Below are 20,624 nucleotides of genomic sequence, written 5' to 3' on the forward strand. Positions count from 1 at the left end.
TCAAGAACATAAAAGGCATGATAGAGCCGGGCAAGTTTTACATTGTCGTGGGTATCAATGCTTTTTATGGTGGGGCACCCAATGGGTACTCAAGAGTCCTTACATGCATCAAGGCCTCTTTAAGACCGTAATGGATTTTGGATCACCCTTCTAGGAGATGCTTTATTTTTTAGGTTCTTATTGAATGGGGATCAAAATTTTTAGTTAATATATATGTTGATAATAACCCTAAATTTAGGCTTGAACTTTGAAATTGGTTGTCCTTGATTGACTTGCCTAAGGGGCTAGCTAGGGGTGACTTTAACATGGTGTGTAGCATCCAGGATACCACATCATAATAGGTCAATTATTACCCGGCTTGAAATGCAAGCATGGGATGCTCTAATTGCAGGGAATTGGACCGACTTTTGTCTCTCCACCCAAACCCCTAACTCTGGCTTCACCTTTCATTCTCAATCTCATACTTCTTAATGTCTTGTTGGGATAGAGTCTACTAGTTGTGTCTAAGTGGTTACCTGCTTTTGCTCAATTTTATGTTGATATTCGAATGTTGATTTCTCATTAATTTTTAGTTATGGTTTAGTTGTCTGATATTGTTACCTTAGATGCTTTTAAATTGTATGGTACTGCCAGACATCTGATGGTTAATAATTTATTGCTCAAATTGGAAGCTTTTCAACATGATGTTCATACTACTCTCACTAATTCTTTGACCATCTATGGATTAGAACAACCAGTGTTGTCTTGGAAAATTTTTATGGAGAGATGCAAGGTTGTACTCGGACATGTAGGGAAAGTTGTGGCCATACAGAAAAAGAGAGAGGTGACTCAGGCATCTACTTGTATGTTGCATGCAGTACTATGGCTAAGAATTAATGTTGCCACTCTCAATCATGATGATATAATTGGGTTCATTGATGATAGGCAACATGAGTTCTTGGGGGGTGCACCTTTAAGAAACTATTCATATAACGTGTGTTCAAATGGTATTAGAAAATCCCTTTACTTACAAGCTTAAGGTAATAAAATGACTCCTTTTTCTTCAAAAGCTTACTAGTTTTTCTCTAAAATCAATTAAAAAACCCCTTTTGTTAATAAGAACCTATTAAAATTTCAAAATTTTGACAATTTAAAACCCCATTCATTTGAACTCACATGATAATTTACATGTCTAAGAGGTGAACCCCCCGAGCATGACTTGAAGGATGTTCACTGCTCCTCCAAACTATTCTTTGATAGACTCAAAAACAGACATGCAAGACAAAGCATTCACATAATTGTTAAGGAAGGTGGGGAGGTAGTGACAGACCGGCCTGGCGAGATTATGGGAGAATGTAAACAATACTTCCAGGGTATTTTGAATAAGGAGGTCGATTTGTCTACTGAGAGGCAGTAGGAGATTGATTTAATGATTTTAGTGGTGGATCCAGGCATTGAGCCAAGCAATGCCAAAAGATTGGAAGCTCCCTTTGGTGAGAAAGAAATATTGTGGGCTCTCAAAAAATTGGGAAATGAGAAAACACATGGATATTGTGGACTATGAAAAGAATTTGTAATGACTTTCTGGAACAAGTTGATACCTTTCGTGATGAGAGATATCAACCACATATATGGCTAATTCAATGCATGGACCCCTCATTGAAACAAGGAATCATTAAACTGTTACCCAAGAAGACTTTTCTATCCTCCTTAGCAGATTGGAGACCCATGACAATGATGGGCATTATGTACAAAGTATTGGCCAAGACTATTGCAATCTTTTAGCCCCTTTCTTAGAAAACACATACACGAATCTCAATTGGGTTGACATCCATGATGGAAAACATACTTACAGTGATGCTTGGTATTGAAGCATGTAAAAAACAAATCAAAAAATGTGTTCCTTCAGCTAGACTTTGCAAAAGATTTTGATTCTGTTATTTGGGACTTTGTGGCTAGGTTGACGAGCAAGCTTGGCTTTGGTGCTAGAATGTTTTCATGTATCATGTTACTGGGGACTGGGGCCAAGTCTAATATTCTAGCTAACGATAGATTGTCTAAGGATGTACTGGTTTCAAGATTTGTTCGCCAAGGATGCCCAATTTGACGAAGTTCAAGTTTGTTTTTGGTTTGATGCACAACATGAAACCAGGTCTTTTATTCTACGTGTTGTCTTTAAAATTTGAATGTTATCCTTCATTTGGAATGGCCAAAACAAGCAACTCTTTGATGGGTCAAATTTTGCTCTGACTTTGCCTTCGTCTCAAATCAGAAATAAGGTTAATATTGAGGATTACTTGAGTATGCCAAAACATATTCAAAGGCAAATGTATAAGTATATTGTCATGCTATGAAATGTAGAAATCTTGTAAATATCTAATATAGAAAGTAAAGTTAACCACAGAGAGAGAGAGAGAGAGAGAGAGAGAGAGAGAGAGAGAGAGAGAGAGAGAGAGAGAGAGAGAATGCGACACCAATTGAGAGCCAGACTTTTTGGAGCTGACCCCCCTCCGAAAGACTTTGTATTGATTGTTCTCTTCAATCAAAGAGCATTTTAATTACAATGCTAATCATACTTCTCGCTAGTAGTCAAATTAGAGAGATAGAGACTCTAGACTTTGACAGCATCTTGTGAATAAACGTGATATATAATTAACTCATGAGACTCAATCTAAAAGCCTTAAACACTTTGCGGGGGATAAGATCTACAAAGATTAATTGAGAAATTAGATTATAAAAGAGGAATATATAAACTTTAAGAAGTAATAACGTGTTCTGTTCTATTAATTACCATAATCAATATACTTAGCCATGGAGACTCATGAGAGAGAGAGAGAGAGAGAGAGAGCATGGACCATGATGAACCTTGAGAAGAGCATGGAGATATTTCTTTAGAGTGAGGATTGAATGGTGCTTCAAGAGTTAGGAAGATAGAAGTACCTCTACTCTTTCGAGTGCAATCTGGTGAAAAAAAAGAAAAAATCTCCCTTTTGCCATCCTCAAATCGAAAAACTTTAAGCATGAAAGTTGTTCATCTTGTAATTTTTAGAAAAATTCCTAGTCCATTTTTTAAGAAACACCTTCCTTTTTTAGTAATCCTAAAAGTACTCACACTAGGTCCTTTAGCTATTTTAAGGAACTACTCCTTTTACCTTCTCTCTTGCATGGGACGTTTGTGGACCACATCCCTTACCTCCACACAGTTTAGGTTTTCATGTGTGGATAATGACACCTTGTCTCCCATTCTCACATTTTGGTTAGCCATACCGCCTACTTTCATAGGATTTCAAGATTTATTTTGGACTCTTCTAGAGTCGTAAATATCCGAGTTTGGTCCCGTAAAATCCCCATTGAATCCTTATCGAATTCTTTTGGCACTCTATAAAATGCATTCATTTTCCCTTTTACTATTTCACTAGAATAGCCCATTGTAAGAGAAAATCATTTTAGTAGACCAAAGCAAAAATTTTGTGACATTACCTTACCTTTGAAATGATAGTCATCCTTGACTACGCATATATACAAGAGAGGTATCCTTGGCCCATTGACTTTTTGCTCAGGATCCACTTTCAACACACTAAGATCTTTTGAGAATAGATGACCAATCTACTTGGCACTTGGGAGAACGCCGCGGGTATGTCTACCCATTTATAAAGCTACTTGGTAGTTGGAAAGAAAGTCTGTCACAAGTGTGCCACATTTGATATGCATATTGTTGGGGTATAGGCGCATGTGCCTTGCCCGACCGCCCAGAGTCTGGGCGCCCACTGACTTGTATACCTTATACATAGCATAAGTGTATAGGGGGCTGCCACTTCACAGTCTCCCCACCCACATTGTGTGTGTGTCTCCTTCTCTCTCTCTCTCACTCTCCGTCTGTGGTGCTCCCCGATCCCCTTCAATTGATATCAGAGCGTAGGTGCGGAGGGAGCGCGTGTGTACACAGTCACGACGACAGCGGAGAGCCTGTTTCATTCCTGAAATCGCGTCCGCGTGCGCGCGCACTTTCAAGAGTGCAAACAGGGTTTCGACTTCGGCATCGGCAAATTCAGCTTTCCGAGACCGTTTCCAGTAGGCGTCCTGGCGTTTAACCCCCCTTTCGAAGCCATTCGAGCCATCAAAAACCTCATTCGAGCTACGGTTGAGGAGATGCATTTTTCAGCCCTCTTTTGGCAGTTTATGCTGCGTTTTTGGGTTGAAACGGAGGTTTTTGGCATAGCTTTCACACCCGGACTCGAATACATGTGATCCAGGAGTCTACCTTGAGGTTTTGGCACGCTCTGGACGCGCTCGTCATATAAGAATTTTAACATTCTGAACGCTGAATTTTCTGCAGCAGCAGTTTATTGTGTGTCGAGGATTCCACACATGGTTTGCTCTCAAATGTGAGTGATATTTGTTGCAAGTTTCCTCACAGGTGGGAGGATACAATGTATGTCTTATGTGGTTTGATGCTCAGGGAGACTAATGTGATTGCATTTTGAGCTCGTCAATGTATGCCTCGAGCATATTTTTTGGCAGTCACAGGTAGAGCAGATATTTGTGTACTAGATTTGCAGGTGTTTGCAATGATGTATGCAAAGTGTGGAGATTGGTGTATGCATTTGGAGTGCGGTTTGATGCGCTTTGGTTGCTCGTGGTTTTGAGCGTGCAGTCAATTTGGTTACTGGTTTTGTGGCCATTTTACTGACAAAACTCTGGCGAAATTTTCCCAGGAGTTTTATGCGTATCATTTATGCGATCTAGGTAGAGATTGCGGGTTGCACTCAGCATTTGCGTGCGGTGTTCTCTGCAGGTGGGAGATTTGTGCGTGTGTATGCATCGATACGGCACAGTGTGGGCTTGGTGATTAGCTCACGAGTTTGACAGGCGTACAGTTATCTTGGCACACTCACAGGAGTGAGTATTGTGATGTATGCTTGTGTGGCTACGAGCTACGTAGCCGGATTCGAGCACTAATGGCTTGAGGTTTTTCAGCAGGTTTCAGCTACAGGTTTACAAGTTTACAGGCAGGTTTGAGGGCTTATTTGGGTGCTGAATTTTCAGCCATTGTTTCCTCTTTGCAGGTGTCCATGTATGACTCAGTTGTAGGCTAATCTGGGACACGTTTGTGACTTGTTTATGCAGCTGTTTAAGAGCTGAATTTTGGGGCTGTTTTGGGGCTGATTTGTAGCTATATCTTACATCCATATTTGCAGACTTTTGTTGATGCGATTCGAGCCAGTTTAGGGCTGATTTGGTTGACATTTGCTACTCATTGTTGGTTGCTCTTTGCGAGCATTATGGATGATTTTTCATTTGACTTCCAGCGTTATGGTCTGACACAGTTTGATGGTGTAGATTTTGTTGCTTGGAAGGAACATATGCTTGTTGCATTGGCGGATTTGGGGCAGGATAAACCCTTGCGTGGTTTATCGGCGAAGCCCAAGTCTATGTGTGATGATGATTGGCAGGATCTTGATGAGTTAGCCATGTCTACGATTTGTTTGCATCTGGTTGAGTCTATTTACTTGCAGGTCTCGAGGGAGACTACAACTCATGCTTTATGGCAGAGTTTACATGCTATGTACGCGACATCCATGTCTACAGGGGAGTCTAGTCCCACTTCTATGTCCATGGGAGAGATTGGTCCCACACGCAAGTCTCGACGGCATAGAGACTTGACATGTTGGCATTGTGGACATAGAGGGCACATTAGGCGTCGATGTTTCAGGCGTTTGAGACAACGGAGGCGACAGATGCGTGATGCAGATTTGGGCATGACAAATGCTAGTGAGATCAGTACGGTGGTTACTGAGTATGCTTGTGACGGCGATGTCACATTTACATCTAGCTTGTCTTCAGACGATCTTATGTCTACGGATTGCATATCGGATTGCACATTGTCTTCACATTGATTACTAGGTTCAGATGCTACTTTCCATGTCACGTCGCATCGTGAGTGGTTTAGCACGTTTTCTCGTGGGAGACTTGGTTGTGTGCACATGGATGATGGTGTTGTGTATGACATTGAGGGTGCAGGAGACGTATGTTTGTCCTTGCCCAGTGGTATCAGATTTATCCTGCGTCATGTGCGTTATGTGCCAGATCTGAGACGGGATTTGATCTCAGTCAGACAGTTACGAGATAGTGGATGTCCGGTATCGCTGCTTGAGCGATCTTTTGCGTTGCATTTGGGTTCGCTAGTGATTGCGAGAGGTGCTAGAGTTGGCACATGGTACCCATTGCACGTAGTACTGGTGCGAGATGGTTGAGTCTCAATCTTGTTACAGCCATGCAGAGAGCGAGAGACCCGGACAGTCTCTTTTTCTCATGGGTTTCAAGATGCTTTGCATGGAGTGCAGAGTAGTGAGCTCGTTGTGCACACAGTTGGGGCACAACTTGAGCAGTCACACAGAGAGGTGACATAGTCAGACATGCATGCTTTGCTAGTGACTGAGCAAAACAGAGAGTCAGTTGTGCGAGATACTTCTATGCAGGATAGACAGGAAGAGCGGTCTTGCTCTAGTGAGTCACGACAGGAGGATGTTGTGCAAGAGTCTATGCATACGGAGTTAGAGCATGAGAGCTCTAGTGAGTCACAACAGATTGAGTGGTCATGTTTACAGTGGATGATTGCAGAGGGGGTTGAGACATCAGCGATTATGCAATCATTCCTTTCTATGCTCGACAGTGAGCATGGGGATATAGTTGTGCAGGATATGTCTTCCAGCAGACACCTAGAGCAGCTGGTTTGCTCTGAGGTTGCACGACAGGTTGATGCGTCTTTTGCGGACAGTCAGGAGATGCATGTGGCTGACACGCCTTGTCAGTCAGAGATGCCTATTTCCAGGGATATATATGTTGATGTATGCTCCGTAGAGCTAGCAGGGCCCGCTAGCATTGCATCGGCATTCGGTGGTCTCCTGTATGAGATGTTGATCTTGAGACCGGATATCGTAGCTGCAGTGGGAGCATTTGCAGTTGGGGTTGTCAGTCGTTTGTTGACTGATGATGGCATAGTGCACGAGGGAGATATGAAGGTATTGCGTACATACTTGCAGTACGTGTGCGGTACGTCTGGTGGTGTATGAACATACACGGGAGCAGGACAGCCGGATGCACACGATCACAGCCAGCCAGTGGGCATCGGTTGAGAGCGGTTTTCTCTCACCTTTTGTAGTCTTTAGACTAGGTTCTCTTGCTTAAAGGCACAGTTACCTTTAAGTGGGAGGTTGTTGGGGTATAGGCGCATGTGCCTTGCCCGACCGCCCAGAGTCTGGGCGCCCACTGACTTGTATACCTTGTACATAGCATAAGTGTATAGGGGGCTGCCACTTCATAGTCTCCCCACCCACATCGTGTCTGTCTCCTTCTCTCTCTCTCTCTCTCACTCTCCGTCTGTGGTGCTCCCCGATCCCCTTCACATATTACACTTAAGACATTTAAACATTAAAGAATAATATGAGAGGACAAAATTCACAAGAGAGAGTCATGATTTCAAGATTTATTTTGGACTCTTCTAGAGTCGTAAATATCCGAGTTTTGTCCCATAAAATCCCCATTGAATCCTTATCGAATTCTTTTGGCACTCTATAAAATGCATTCATTTTCCCTTTTACTATTTTTTATTTTATCTCACTAGAATAGCCAATTGTAAGAGAAAATCATTTTAGTAGACCAAAGCAAAAATTTTGTGACATTACTCACCTTTGAAATGATAGTCATCCTTGACTATGCATATATACAAGAGAGGTATCCTTGGCCCATTGACTTTTTGCTCAGGATCCACTTTCAACACACTAAGATCTTTTGAGAATAGATGACCAATCTACTTGGCACTTGGGAGAAAGCAGTGGGTATATCTACCCATTTATAAAGCTACTTGGTAGTTGGAAAGAAAGTCTGTCACAAGTGTGATACATTTGATATGCATATTACACTTAAGACATTTAAACATTAAAGAATAATATGAAAGAACAAAATTCACAAGAGAGAATCAGGTTATTCTTTAGTATATTTTCCATGGAATGCATCGATGAAAACAAATTAATGCTTTGGGTGTAATTTATTATAGGTATTTACAAAGATAAGGTTATGATCCTTTAATTACTTGGTGAGCCAAAGGAGGTTTTCTTGTTTCTTGAATGTACAACTGGCCACTTGGAATCATCTCAGCCATTGCCCTCACCAACGGCCAATAGTACCTGACGCTTGTTTTGTTTTTAAATTGTTCTTTAAAATAAGGAAATTTGGAAGGCTACGAGAAAAAGCGCAAGGGAGGAGCGCCATGGATCGACGTCACTACTGGGCAAGATAGGAGGGAATGAGCAGAGAGCAAAGCTGCTGCAGAGGAGAAGACATCGATCCAGATGGCATGTGGCTAAGGAGACCGCTGGTAGCTGGTAACATGAGCTGCCAAATATTTAATAAGCGGGTGTGCTGGATGTGAGGCGAAAGGTCACAAGAATATGGGAGTTGTGTGCATGGGTTGATAGTAGTTGGTGGGCTGCCAAGATGTGTGCAGAAGAAGAGGCCACAGGACCCTTGCAAAAAAAAGGGAGTGGCCAATAAACAGGCGGACGTTTGTGCAGAAGGAGCTCGGTTGCTCCACAACGACAGAAATCGGCGCACAAAATCCCCTCTTGTTGCCTTAATTAGAAATACAAGTCTACACAATAGCAATTGGGAGCTCGAGCTGACTTCAGACGATAGGTAGTGGGACTACACACGGAGATCGAGACCTTGAGCTAGCTAACAGTGGCGTTGCCCATGAGAGCAGGTGCTCGGGGAAGGCTAGTGGCCAGCATACTATATTATAAGCTCTTACAACCTTGGGATCGACAATATTGCTCCAACTCTCACTTCATCTGTCTTTATTGCAGTTGGTGGTACACGAAGATATTGCAGTTGAACACACCAGCATAAGATGGAGGGTGCATATTCTATGTCTGTCGTTGGCCTAGTAAGACTATTGAGCGTGAATGAGTTGGCAACAACACCTACAAGCAAAGGTAGCGACGAAGGCATGTTTGCGGACCAACGATTGCTCATATGATCAGGTAAACGAGGGCTCATGATCATCTCTAAAGACCCATGCGGTCTTTGTTGCTATCTGTGTTTTCAATTTATCAAACGAAGATGGATGGTGGTGATGCAGCAGTCGTAATTAGTGCTATGGACCACGGCGAAAGCAATGACTACCAACGGCAAAGTTATGGCCAAACTACAGAAGAGTGTGGGTTGATAAAAATTACGAGGGAAACAAGTAAGTGAGGCTGTCATCAAGGATTCACGATGGCTTGACCTCTCTCTCTCTCTATGTGTGTGTGTGTGTGTTGAGTTGTGGCCTATGTACTTTGTCAAAAGTTTCCCACAAGTTTTCATGATGTTCTTCTTGTAAAATCAAGACTACAGACAAGGAGAAACATTGGATTTCTGTTATAATTACTTGGTAAGCCTAATGTGCTATTGGCGGAAGCCAAAGTCATCAAGATAGAGTATCAGAGCTTACATGAGTAGTTTGAAAGAAATTGCAAAAGATGTCCTCAAACTATATTCTTTTGAAAAGAAAATCAGCAAGCAAAAGAGGCCCGAGTTTGGTACCATTGAATCCCAGAAGTGGATTAAGGCCTTGTTCAAGTTGTTCACAAACGAGGTCATAGAAAGAACATATATTCACAACAATGGACATTTTGACTGCACAAGTACGACACCGGCTCAAAAATATTGCAAGGTTCATTATCTTTATCCAATTTCCTATGTCTATACGTTTGCTTGGAGCAACACATAAATGCTACGGGGCAGGGCACGGCTTCTATTTCTTTTAATTTTTGGAGAGACCATAGTGCCAACTCCCCACCATACTTTTGTATGGCACTTTTGCATACCGTGCACTGTAATTTAGCATTTTCAAGATGTGGCAGTTCATTGCAAGACGAAATGTTTAACTATTCACATTGGTTTTATGTAGCTTGACGCAAACATTGTCCTCCGACTTGGAAAACTGGATGACACTCGTGCACGATTATCATGTCGGTAGTGCATATTAATTTTTATAGCAAGTTTAGTTACATGTTTTCCTCACTAGTACATGCTCAATCTCGATCATCTTATCTATATATCTAATAGATACACACTTAATCTTGATCATCATATATATATATCAAATAGATGCACACTTCTTTTCTCATGAATGCTTGATGTCAATCTGGGTATGTCTAGCAATGCCCACCAAACAAGACTAGTTGTGGCTCTTGCATCCATTTAGCATCTTCAAAAGGATAATTTTTGAATTTAACTAGATATATATAAAGACCTTACCATTACATAGAATTTTGTCTTTGTGGCGAAGAATATACACACGTTGCAATATCTTTTTAGGTCCTTCAAATTCATGGGGATATTCTGCTACCGGCTCAAGCTGCAATATCTCCTTGGCTCCTTCAAATTTAGGACGATCTTCTACTATTGGCTCTAGTGGTGGTTCACCCTTACATCCTTTGAGTAGACTTACATGGAAATCATTATGGATTAACCAATGAGATCGAGGGAGGCTTAAGTTGATAATCTATTTGGAATTGATTGGTCTTTAAATTGTAAAAGGTCCATAATACCTGCGTGCTAGCTCAACAGAGTACTTTTGATGACATGAGCTCACCCTTCAAACTTTTTCCCGCAGTATGTCTTGAACGAGCTTTGAGAAATTTTAGGAGAACCCAATCATTTTCTTTGAGCTAGAGAGCTTGTCTAATATTTTTCTATAGAAGCTTTGTGATTTTGTTGTGCACCCATGGAGATGGCTTCTTTGATCTTAGCGACGAAAAAAAATTCATGCATAAATCACTATATTTGTTCGCAACGAAAAAAATTCCATGCATTCTTAATATTGAGGGGACTTTTGCTCTGCCTTCAAAAGGTGTTTTACCCATAGAGGTATGCACAATATTGTTATATACATATTCTACTAGAGGTAAATATTTCTCCCATTGATTGTGCTAGTCTACTTCTGTGACGTATACGTAGCCTTTTAGTAGATCAAGCACAATGGATTTAACAATTTCACTTTGGCCATCCATTTGAGGATGATAGGCCAAAGAAAAGGTGAGGCTTCTTCCAAGATTCTCCAAGAGTTCCTTCCAAAAATTAGTGTTCATTTTGGGATCCCTATTGACAAGCCCTAATGCTTAAATATATGAAAAGTTGTGCCATATGTAGAGCTTTTATGGTCTTTTTTATAGGTATAAGATGAGCTTGTTTGCTAAACATGTTGATGATTATCCATATTCCCGTGCTCCCTCGGATGGATTTGGTAAAACAAAGATAAAATTCATAGCTATGCTCTCCCATGGAGAATCAAGAATTTGAAGTGGCTGTGGAAAACCAGGCTGCTTTCCACGCCCATATTTGATCTTGTGACATGTAATGCATTGAGATATATATTCTTGTATATCCTTCTTTATAGTAGGTCAAAATAATTTTTTTTCAATGGCACTCATTGTTGACCAAATCCCTCTATGTCCAACATAAGTTGGAGCACTTATACATGATCTTATCTCTCAAAGATTTGGTAGCACATAGCTAGGAGCCATAGAAAAGGCAACCATCTTGAATTTTATATGGTTCTTATGTTTTTTCTAGAGCTAGGGCTAACATATCATCTCAAAAATTTGGTTCCATATATAGCATACTGATCTACCATAGAGGGCAAGATTATTATGAGAGGCTATAAACATAACATTGCAATGAGGTCATCATGATAGTGGATCAGCTACTTGATTGTGCTTGCCAAGAATGTGAGAAATATGAAAATGAAATTGCAAAAGAAAATTTTTTCACCTCATTTATTTATTAGATATCTTGGTTTGTCATGAAGTACTTGAACTTTGATGATCTGTTTATATGATGAATTATAGCGTCGCAACAAGCAAATAATGCCTCCATGAATCCAAGGCATATCTTGGTTTGTCATGAAGTACTTGAACTTTGATGATCTGTTTATATGATGAATTATAGCGTCGCAACAAGCAAATAATGCCTCCATGAATTCAAGGCATGTAAGATAGCTAAAAGCTCAATTTCATAGATTCCACGGCTCATTTCATCAGAGTGCAATCAATGACTCTCATATGCTATGGCATGCCCTTATTGGAGAAGAACCACTCCAAGGTAATTACCACAAGCACCATAAGAGCACCATAATAAACCTCAAATGCTTTAAAGAGGTCACGTAATACTAAAACATGTTAAGATGTGAGTCTCCTTTTAAGTTCAGTGAATGCTTTTCACTCTTTATCAACCCATACATATTTGATGTGCTTCTTTGTCAAATCATGTAATTAATGGTCTTGCTATAGCATATAGCTTTGCTATGAATCTTATATAGTAAGACCACATTCCAATGAAACTTGGTAGCTCATGTAGATTTCTTGGATCATGTCATGCATTTATTACCTTAGGCCTTTGTAGATCCATTCGGATTTCATCCTTGGAGATACTATGACCTAGATATTAAATCCTTTGTAATAATATTTCACTCTTTTTACTATTAACGTAAAGCTTTTTATCTCACAATGCTTGAAACATTGCCATGAGATGCTCTTTGTGTTCTTCCAAGGATGTAAGTAGACTATGATATTATCAAAAAATACTCCAACATAAGTTCTATGTACATGAAAGATACGTTCCATCATTTGATTGAATGTGGTTGGAACATTTGTCATTCCAAAAGGCATGACAAGATATTTATATAGCCCAAAAGTTGTCTTTTGATTATCTTTAGGGACACTGATTTGTATTTGATGGTAACCACTTTTGAGGTCTATTCTACTAAAGTGGATAGAATCTTGTGGCTTATCAAACAAATCCTCAATCCTTGGGTGCTAGAATCCTATTATTAATTTATTTAATAGTCTAGACACATCCTATATGTACCATCATTTTTGTGCAATAATAGAACAAGAGAACAATATGGCAAAGAGCTAGGCCTTGCCATTCCTTTTTATACAAACTCGTTAACTTACATCATAATTTTCTCTTGTTGAGCTGGTAAGACTCAATAAGGAGGCTTATTAGGAGGTGAGCTCCTTAGAATCAGATCAATCTTGTGATTAACATCTCTGCTTTTAGGAGGTAACTCCCTTGGGATGCCATCTATGAACAATTCATCATGCTCATTTAGAAATAAATAAAGATCACTTGGTACTTTTAATGAACCATGGGAAGAGATACAATTATTCATTAGAGTATCTTTGACAAATATTGTATAATTTAAAATGAAAAATTTTATTGATTTGTCAAAGATTAGATACAATGGGGATAGCACATCCTTAACACTAGAATGGTAACCTAACAGGACATAAAAGTGTCCTTTCAGGGTTTTGGAAAAAAATTCCAAAACCAGAGTAGATCCACTCATTTTGAAAAATCCTTTCATGAGCTTATAGTTCAATAACTACTACATATGGAAAAAATGAGAAACTTGTAATTCTTCTCATCCCTTGGTCACTACAAGCCTCCAAAGTTGATGGACCATTGCATTTTGCCCAAAACAGCAATTTCTTACGGTTGATTGCATATAAATAAGAGTGGAGGATTTTGTAGGACATGAGGTAAAATGCCCCGTTAACTTCAATGGGTTGGTGACCAAAACATATGGTTGCTTTTACCTCACTAATTTTTTTTGGGCAAAAAAAATAGATATAAAAAAGTTGCATTTTTGCCATTCTGCGGACCTATCATCAAAGTTTCTATAGTCACGCTCAATACAGATACTATATACATGTATTCTTAGTTCCCTTTGGGCCTCTGGATTCAAAAGGAGCCATGGAGCATGTCAAAAGGATAATGGATCTCTTACAAATTGGAACCTTGGGGGCAATGATAAAGTGCTAAATACAGCAAACATGAAAAAACTGGGTTTAGCATTATGGCCTCTAGAAACCCATAGAAACTACTCAATATCTAGCCAAGTTTGTAGTCTATGATTAGATATGGTTACTACCTACAAAATACACACAATTGGCCTAAGAAACTAGCAATATTGAGAAAGTTATACTTGCTACTCTAAAATGTATCGTATTCTTCAACAATCAAAAAACTCAACCATCATCACATACTATGCTATATAGCATATTAGGTCCCACAAAACTCAAGGAAGATTAGCTTTATGTTATACATTACACTTACACAATCAAAATTGAATTTGGATATCAAGAAAGCCACCAAAAAAATCATAAAAGTGCTAATTTTGGTCAAAAAAACAGGATTATGCAATTCTTGTAAATTGGTCATAACTTTCAATTTTAACACTTAGCTCTCCCTACAAGCATCAAAACATGTTGAGAACTATGAAGGCCTAACCTCTAGCCATCTAAACCTCACAAACATGAAGTTTAGAATGGTATAGTTGCCAAAAATTGAAAAAAAACCAAAAACAGGACCCGTTTTTTCACACAGTTTAGGTTCAAAAATGTTGTGCAAGAGTAAGGTTAATGGTGAGATCGATACTATAAAAAAATGCTCAGTTTTTTTCAGATCATAAGGCAACTTTGTGGATATATAGCACCTAAAAATTCATTTTCATACTCTTCAAATAATTCAAGCAAAATGGTCACTTAACAGGACACAAAAGTGTCCAAGGACATAAAAGTGTCCTGTTACCATTCTAGTGTTAACCTTATGTAAACTTTAGTTACAATTTAAAAAGCCCTTACATTGTCCAAGAATCTTTGTATCTTTTTAAAAATTAGGTCTTAACGTAAATAGCATTAGACCACAACTGTAAGAAACCAGCGTACTAAGTTTTGAAGATTAGCATATGAGCAAAAGAAAGAAAGATGCAATGTAACCTACCATAAGGTGATTGTTTCTTGTTGTTTCGGACGTAAAACTGTTTGTTGTACTTATGTCCTATAAATTGCATGACTCTATAGGCGAGTTCATGATGGCAATGATACGAACATACCACTTCTATTATTGGCTCCATACTCCCTTCATTAGGCAAAATCTCTCGAGATTACACCTTGAAGGGTATATCTCAATTAAAGAGTCTTCTCAAAATCAACGCGTAGAGATCAAAGTCTACCCCATCACCTACGTAGTAAGAAATGACTTGAATCAACCTAAGCCAGTCTAATGCATGTAATTTTCTACTCTCTATGAGAGACCACACTAAACAAAAACTGTTTTAGCCCCTTTGTTGCGGTCGTCTACCACATTGTCCCAACGCATGTAATTTGCTACTCTCTATGAGAGACCACACTAAACAAAAACTGTTCTAGCCCCTTTGTTGCGGTTGTTGACCACACTATCCTAGTGCTACATATACATCATCGATCTCTCACCTCCCTTGTTCGACACCTCACGTGCTCAAACGCTTTTTTTCCTTTGGTCCAGATTCTAGAGATTCAAGAATAGATTAGATAAGTAGACCCTTATACTAAATGCTAGCTACATTGTTTGAATTAATGGCCACTAACGCACATGCTACAGGCACTAAGTAGTGGACAAAACTAACTAAGTTTCCTAGTGTATTAGAGATAACACAAGTGATCATTGTTGAAGGGGCAGTCTGTCCAACCCAGCCAATGAGACTATGTCTACAAGTTAACCTTTCATGCATGAAGGCAATCCCATGCATGAAGGCAATCCCATGCAAGAAATGCAACACAATGTGTACGTGAAAAGTTTATCTAACTAGCAATATTTAATGTACTCTACTCCCGCAATGAGCAATATGTAGGCCACATTGACCACTATCTCCCTAGGACAAGGGATCAATGATATGTAATTAGATACCGGACGCCTAAATTTGAGTCGATAAAGCTAAATTGCAAATTTTAATTAATAAGCTTACCTTTAAGAAAACCAACAAAATTCCATACATATTGTGAAAGACCGTTATGAACAATGGATGCAGTTCAAATCCTTGGCCTACTAGATTGTATATAATTAAAAAATAGTAATAATATCTACATCTTTATTTCCTATGTCTTTCAAAAAAATAAAGATAGTACACATAGTGTAAAAATACCATACAAATCAAATGTTAATCCTGGAGTCAGTTCCTTGGACTAAGCATGTGGTCACACATGCATTAATTATCTGTAAGTATTTTATTGATGCAGCTATGTCAAAGTCGGCATAGTTACAAAAGGTCTTGCATAGTTGCATATACGACAAATAAATGGTGCATGTGTGACCATGCATGAGGCATAGCTATTTCAAAAAGTAACAATATGAGTCCCACTGTTAGAAAAAACCGGGGTCTAGTGTATTTTAACCGGCTAAAATTATAAAATCCCGGTTAGATTTTGAGCTTGCCTTTAAGAAAACTGGTAAATTTACACAATTTTTAGTGTAATTACTGGCAAAAGCTTCAAATTTTGACATGAAAACCGGGAATATTTCAAGGTTCCCCTTATTTTGATGGGTTAGGAAAAATGTATTTTTCTAGCCCTGAATATGATCGAACCATTGTCTAGGGGGTTTACCGTTTAACTGTTTTGAGTCAACCCCAGCTCCCCCCTCCACTAACTGTTGCAAAACAAATGCAAAAGGCCAACCCGACGTCCCCGTGTGCGTGATACTCCAAAGGCCACAATCACTTCTCCGCTCCATGTGGGAGTAGTCGCACCATTTTTTCATCTCTCAAATTTTCAAGGGCGCTTATGGCAAAAAAAAAGAAAAGAGCGGTGCACTTACAGGCTGCCGTTGTCTTCGCCAACTTTGCAAGTGCTGCCGCCACGGCACCTCCTGAAATAAGTAAATTAGGTCATGCAGGCGATCAGATGCTAATCTCTGTGAAATTAGCCAGCTGCAATTAATTAGAAAGGGGTGAGTTCTCACGGGCGAGGGCGAATGGTCCAGAAGACGGAGTAGGTCCACTCGTAGTTGAGACACACATTTCTGAGGGCGTCATGTAGGGCCAGCATGGCCGCAGCCTCCTTGCTCCTCTCCACTCCCTGCATATTCATCTCTCCTTCTAGACTCCTGCTACTGACGTCGGTTTTAGATCCACCACAGCTCGATGCCCGTCTCATGCGTATACAATACCCTGCTCTGCAATATCAGCATCGTTAGCTAATTTATGCACCTGCACTTTATTCATGCATGTATGTATTTGCGCTTATATCTCCGAGCAGCTGCTTCCATTATATTATCATCCTGCGAGTCCTGCTCTATTCGGCCTCTCTCGACTGCTGCTGCCATTGGCGAGCAGTATTAGAGAGAGAGAGAGAGAGAGAGAGAGAGAGAGAGAGAGAGAGACCTCCTCATACATGCGAGGAAAGACAAAAGTGGAGCACGAGGGACGAGAGTAAGGTGGAAAGCACAGACTCAAAAGAGAGAGAGAGAGAGAGAGAGAGAGAGGGAGGGAGAGAAGGGAAAGAGAGAGAGGAGAAGTATCCCACGAGACCTCCAAGATCTATCGGACGGGGTTTGAACCCAAGACTTTCTTCTCTGTGTGTGTGTGTGTGCGCGCGCGCGGAGAGAGAGAGAGAGAGAGAGAGAGAGAGAGAGAGAGAACGAAAAGATCAACCGTTTTAGATAAACCAGCATATGAAGCCAACAAATCCGAATATCCAGTTCATAACTTATGCAAAGCACTGAATAAACCTTTTTTTTGTTGATAAATGGTAGTTTCTAAGAAAAAATCGACCACTTGAAGACTTGATCTTGTTCATAACATGCATCTCCAAAAATGGCATAGTTTGATTACCATTTGTAATTACTCTTTCCAATGGCATTTCGCAAAAACGTCTAGGGTAAAGGTGCCAAGTTAAGGACACCGAGATCAAGGCAGCTTGATCATTATCATCTCAAATTCGATTTAGGCGAGGAATGCCACAAAATGATGCTTGAGAAGAGGGCTTTTATGCGCAAAAGGCGGGGTTGCACTTCATGTACCATAATGAAGTCGCAATGCGCATTTTCATTTGTTGTGTAACAGAATTGAGTGCCAATAGCAAGGCTCATACACAAGAAGTTTTGGACAAATTCTCACAATATTCCCACATTGTGACTTACCTCAACATCATGAGCTTCTGCAAGGGAGGCACCGCATACCTAGCTAGGTACAATTGGGGGCAGGGGACCGCCGGCCCGGTGGGGGGGCCGGTGGTCCTCTCCCCCCGATCGTACCTAGCTAGGTACGCGGTGCCTCTCGAACAGAAGCTCATGATGTTATGCATTGTATGGAAAACACTGACAAAGACTCCGTTCTCCTACATGAGAAAATTTCTAAATCTTCTTGTGATACCCGCAGGACACGATTAATCGGGGATGAAACTCACTTCTTGACGAATGAAAATTGAACACGTCACCTTTCTTGTACCATTACACCCACATGGATATCCATGTTTTGGAGATGTGTTGTACAAAATAAATCCCTGTAGAGCTGTCTCTATACTACAAGCTCCATCCTTTTATTGGGACTTTTACCCTATACTTTGAAAGCTCCCTTGGAGTGTATAACCGCTTATGCTGACCTTGTGGCCAATACTATGCAAGGAAATGATTCCCTCATATCCTCGCCTAGCATTTATAAGCACGTTTTTTGTTTCCATTGCTCAAAAGATAGGCTCAAATTTTTTTGATCCTTCTACTTTTCTATTCATTTTACAATTGACAATTTTTATTAAGACTTCATGACTTGCCACTATTTAGTGCCTTGTCATGAAGCTATGGAGAAATTACCTCTAAAAAAGTAACTGTAATCATTTAGTTTTTTCTAAATTATATCATAACATTGACACTTCCATGTGATTGCATAGAGAGTGTGTCCATTTCTCACACAAAGAGAGAGTAGGTTGGGTTGTGATCTTTTGCCCCCGCCACGGAGCACCGGTCCGGAGACTAGTTATTATCCGTTCGAGGAAAGACTTGAAGATTTTTCAAACCAAGGGTTGAACCTCCTAGGATTAGTTTAATGGTGAATCAAAAGAGTGCCAAGAGTCACCCCTTTTGAGGAGCCTTTTTGTGGTTAAATTAATGGGGGACATGAGGAAGGAAGATGAACGACCCACTTCCCCACAAGTCTCATTTCTCAACTCCCTATAAGCTCACCCTTTGAGAATTTCTATGCTTTTGTCCCCAACAATCTTGGATCTCCTTCTTTTTATGGTACAAAGTACTTAATCCTACCAATAGACTAAGTCTTTTCTAAACATTTCAAATAACAACCCCCTTTTCCACCCTTTTCTCCTTGCCTTCACAAACCCTAGTCTCTTTTTCTCATTGGCCTATGTAAGTCATGTGTGTTGCTTTCACAAACCCTAATAATTAGGTACCCTACCAATAAATTTAAAGTATTTCATCAAAAAAGCATTCTTAAAATAGTTCAAATAATGACCCTCCGGATTTCTCCTTTGCCAGTGTAAGTCATGTGTTACTTTTATGGAGCCCTTTTTCTTTTCTTTTTTGCTCCTCGATCCTCATCTCCAAATATGCCACCCTTCTTTGTCTACATGTGTTGAAACTTGGGCTCTTGAACAAATTTGGAAAATTGGGATCACACAATACACTAGCATTGCGTCATGTGGGATAAGTATTAAGGGCATCTCTTCACTAAGATACCTAATAGTACTACAAAGATAACTTTAAATTTTGTGAAGCAACAGGCTATAATGCTTCATGTGGCGTGTATGCAAAAATTATCCCTTGATACTTTTTCTAGGACATTTCTTTCAATTTAGCATTTCAAGCTCTAACTATAGATACATAAAGCTTTTCCCACATCCTTTTTGAGGGAGGTATGATAAAATGTGGGACTATCGACAAGTACACTTGGGAAGATCGAAGTGTGCAAGGTCATCTCTCTGAAGGCATCCCATGAGTTTAAGCCTAGGAAAAAGCAAACAACCAACCCAATACCCCTCATAGGGTCGCATGACAAAATTGCAAATTTTATTGACAAAGAGTGGGTTAGTATCGATTGCAACAACCCGGCCTCACGGCTTATACCACCCCTATCCTCCTCGTAGGGGTGCTTGTGAGGCTTAAACCCTAGAAGCCCAAGGCTCCACACATGCATGAGGCATCCATGCTATGCATTGACCCACTTATGCAAACACACATACATAAAAGATAACTTGGCCCTCTCATCTAGGCCAAGGATTCCTTTTATGTCCGACTCTACCTCAATCATGATACTCTTGCCATGTCCACTTGCACTCACCATTTATAAAGCATAGCTACCATGATACTACAAAGGGTCATGGCCATACTGGCACCTTTGATAGTGACCCAAGATGGGTTTATAAGTTCCAACATGCCATTTGTTTGTACATTGAAAAGGTTTTCCCCATGTGGCTTAGCCTAGGCATCGCTATGGGTGTCAGCGTACACCTTGGTCATACAAGGTGTCAGTAGTTATACAAGGTGTCGGTAGTACACAATCATTGGTATAACTACCAACACAAGCTAGTACACACATAAGTGATACAGCTAGCAGAGAAAGAAAGACTCAGAGTAGAGGGAGCAAAATATGTAGACATTTGAACACAGGGTTCATTGTATCCTTTGAAAAACCTATAACTAATGCCTCTCCTACATTTGCAAATCCTATTGGTTTATTAAACTTTGTTGGTGATGGAGAGAATGGCTTGTTTTGCTATTGCAAATCTCTAATTTGCCAAGCTGGAAATTCATTCAGTGGGGGTCCTCTA

General features: G+C 40.0%; 1 protein-coding gene across 1 annotated transcript in view; it reads right to left on the reverse strand.

The window, feature by feature from the left end:
• The window catches only part of LOC147459108 (uncharacterized), a 29,400-nt gene extending 12,163 nt beyond the window's left edge, over positions 1-17,237 (reverse strand). The window contains exons 1-2 of the mRNA XM_086509773.1: positions 16,807-17,237; positions 16,663-16,713 (exon numbers count right to left, since the gene is read on the reverse strand). Of these exons, the coding sequence (XP_086365899.1) occupies positions 16,663-16,713; positions 16,807-17,000 (245 nt within the window). The 5' untranslated portion in view covers positions 17,001-17,237. The remainder of the gene's footprint in view (positions 1-16,662; positions 16,714-16,806) is intronic.
• Positions 17,238-20,624: the final 3,387 nt, after the last annotated feature.

Source organism: Adiantum capillus-veneris, chromosome 4, assembly GCF_014529385.1.
Source record: "Adiantum capillus-veneris isolate H3 chromosome 4, ASM1452938v2, whole genome shotgun sequence".
NCBI classification, from domain to species: domain Eukaryota; kingdom Viridiplantae; phylum Streptophyta; class Polypodiopsida; order Polypodiales; family Pteridaceae; genus Adiantum; species Adiantum capillus-veneris.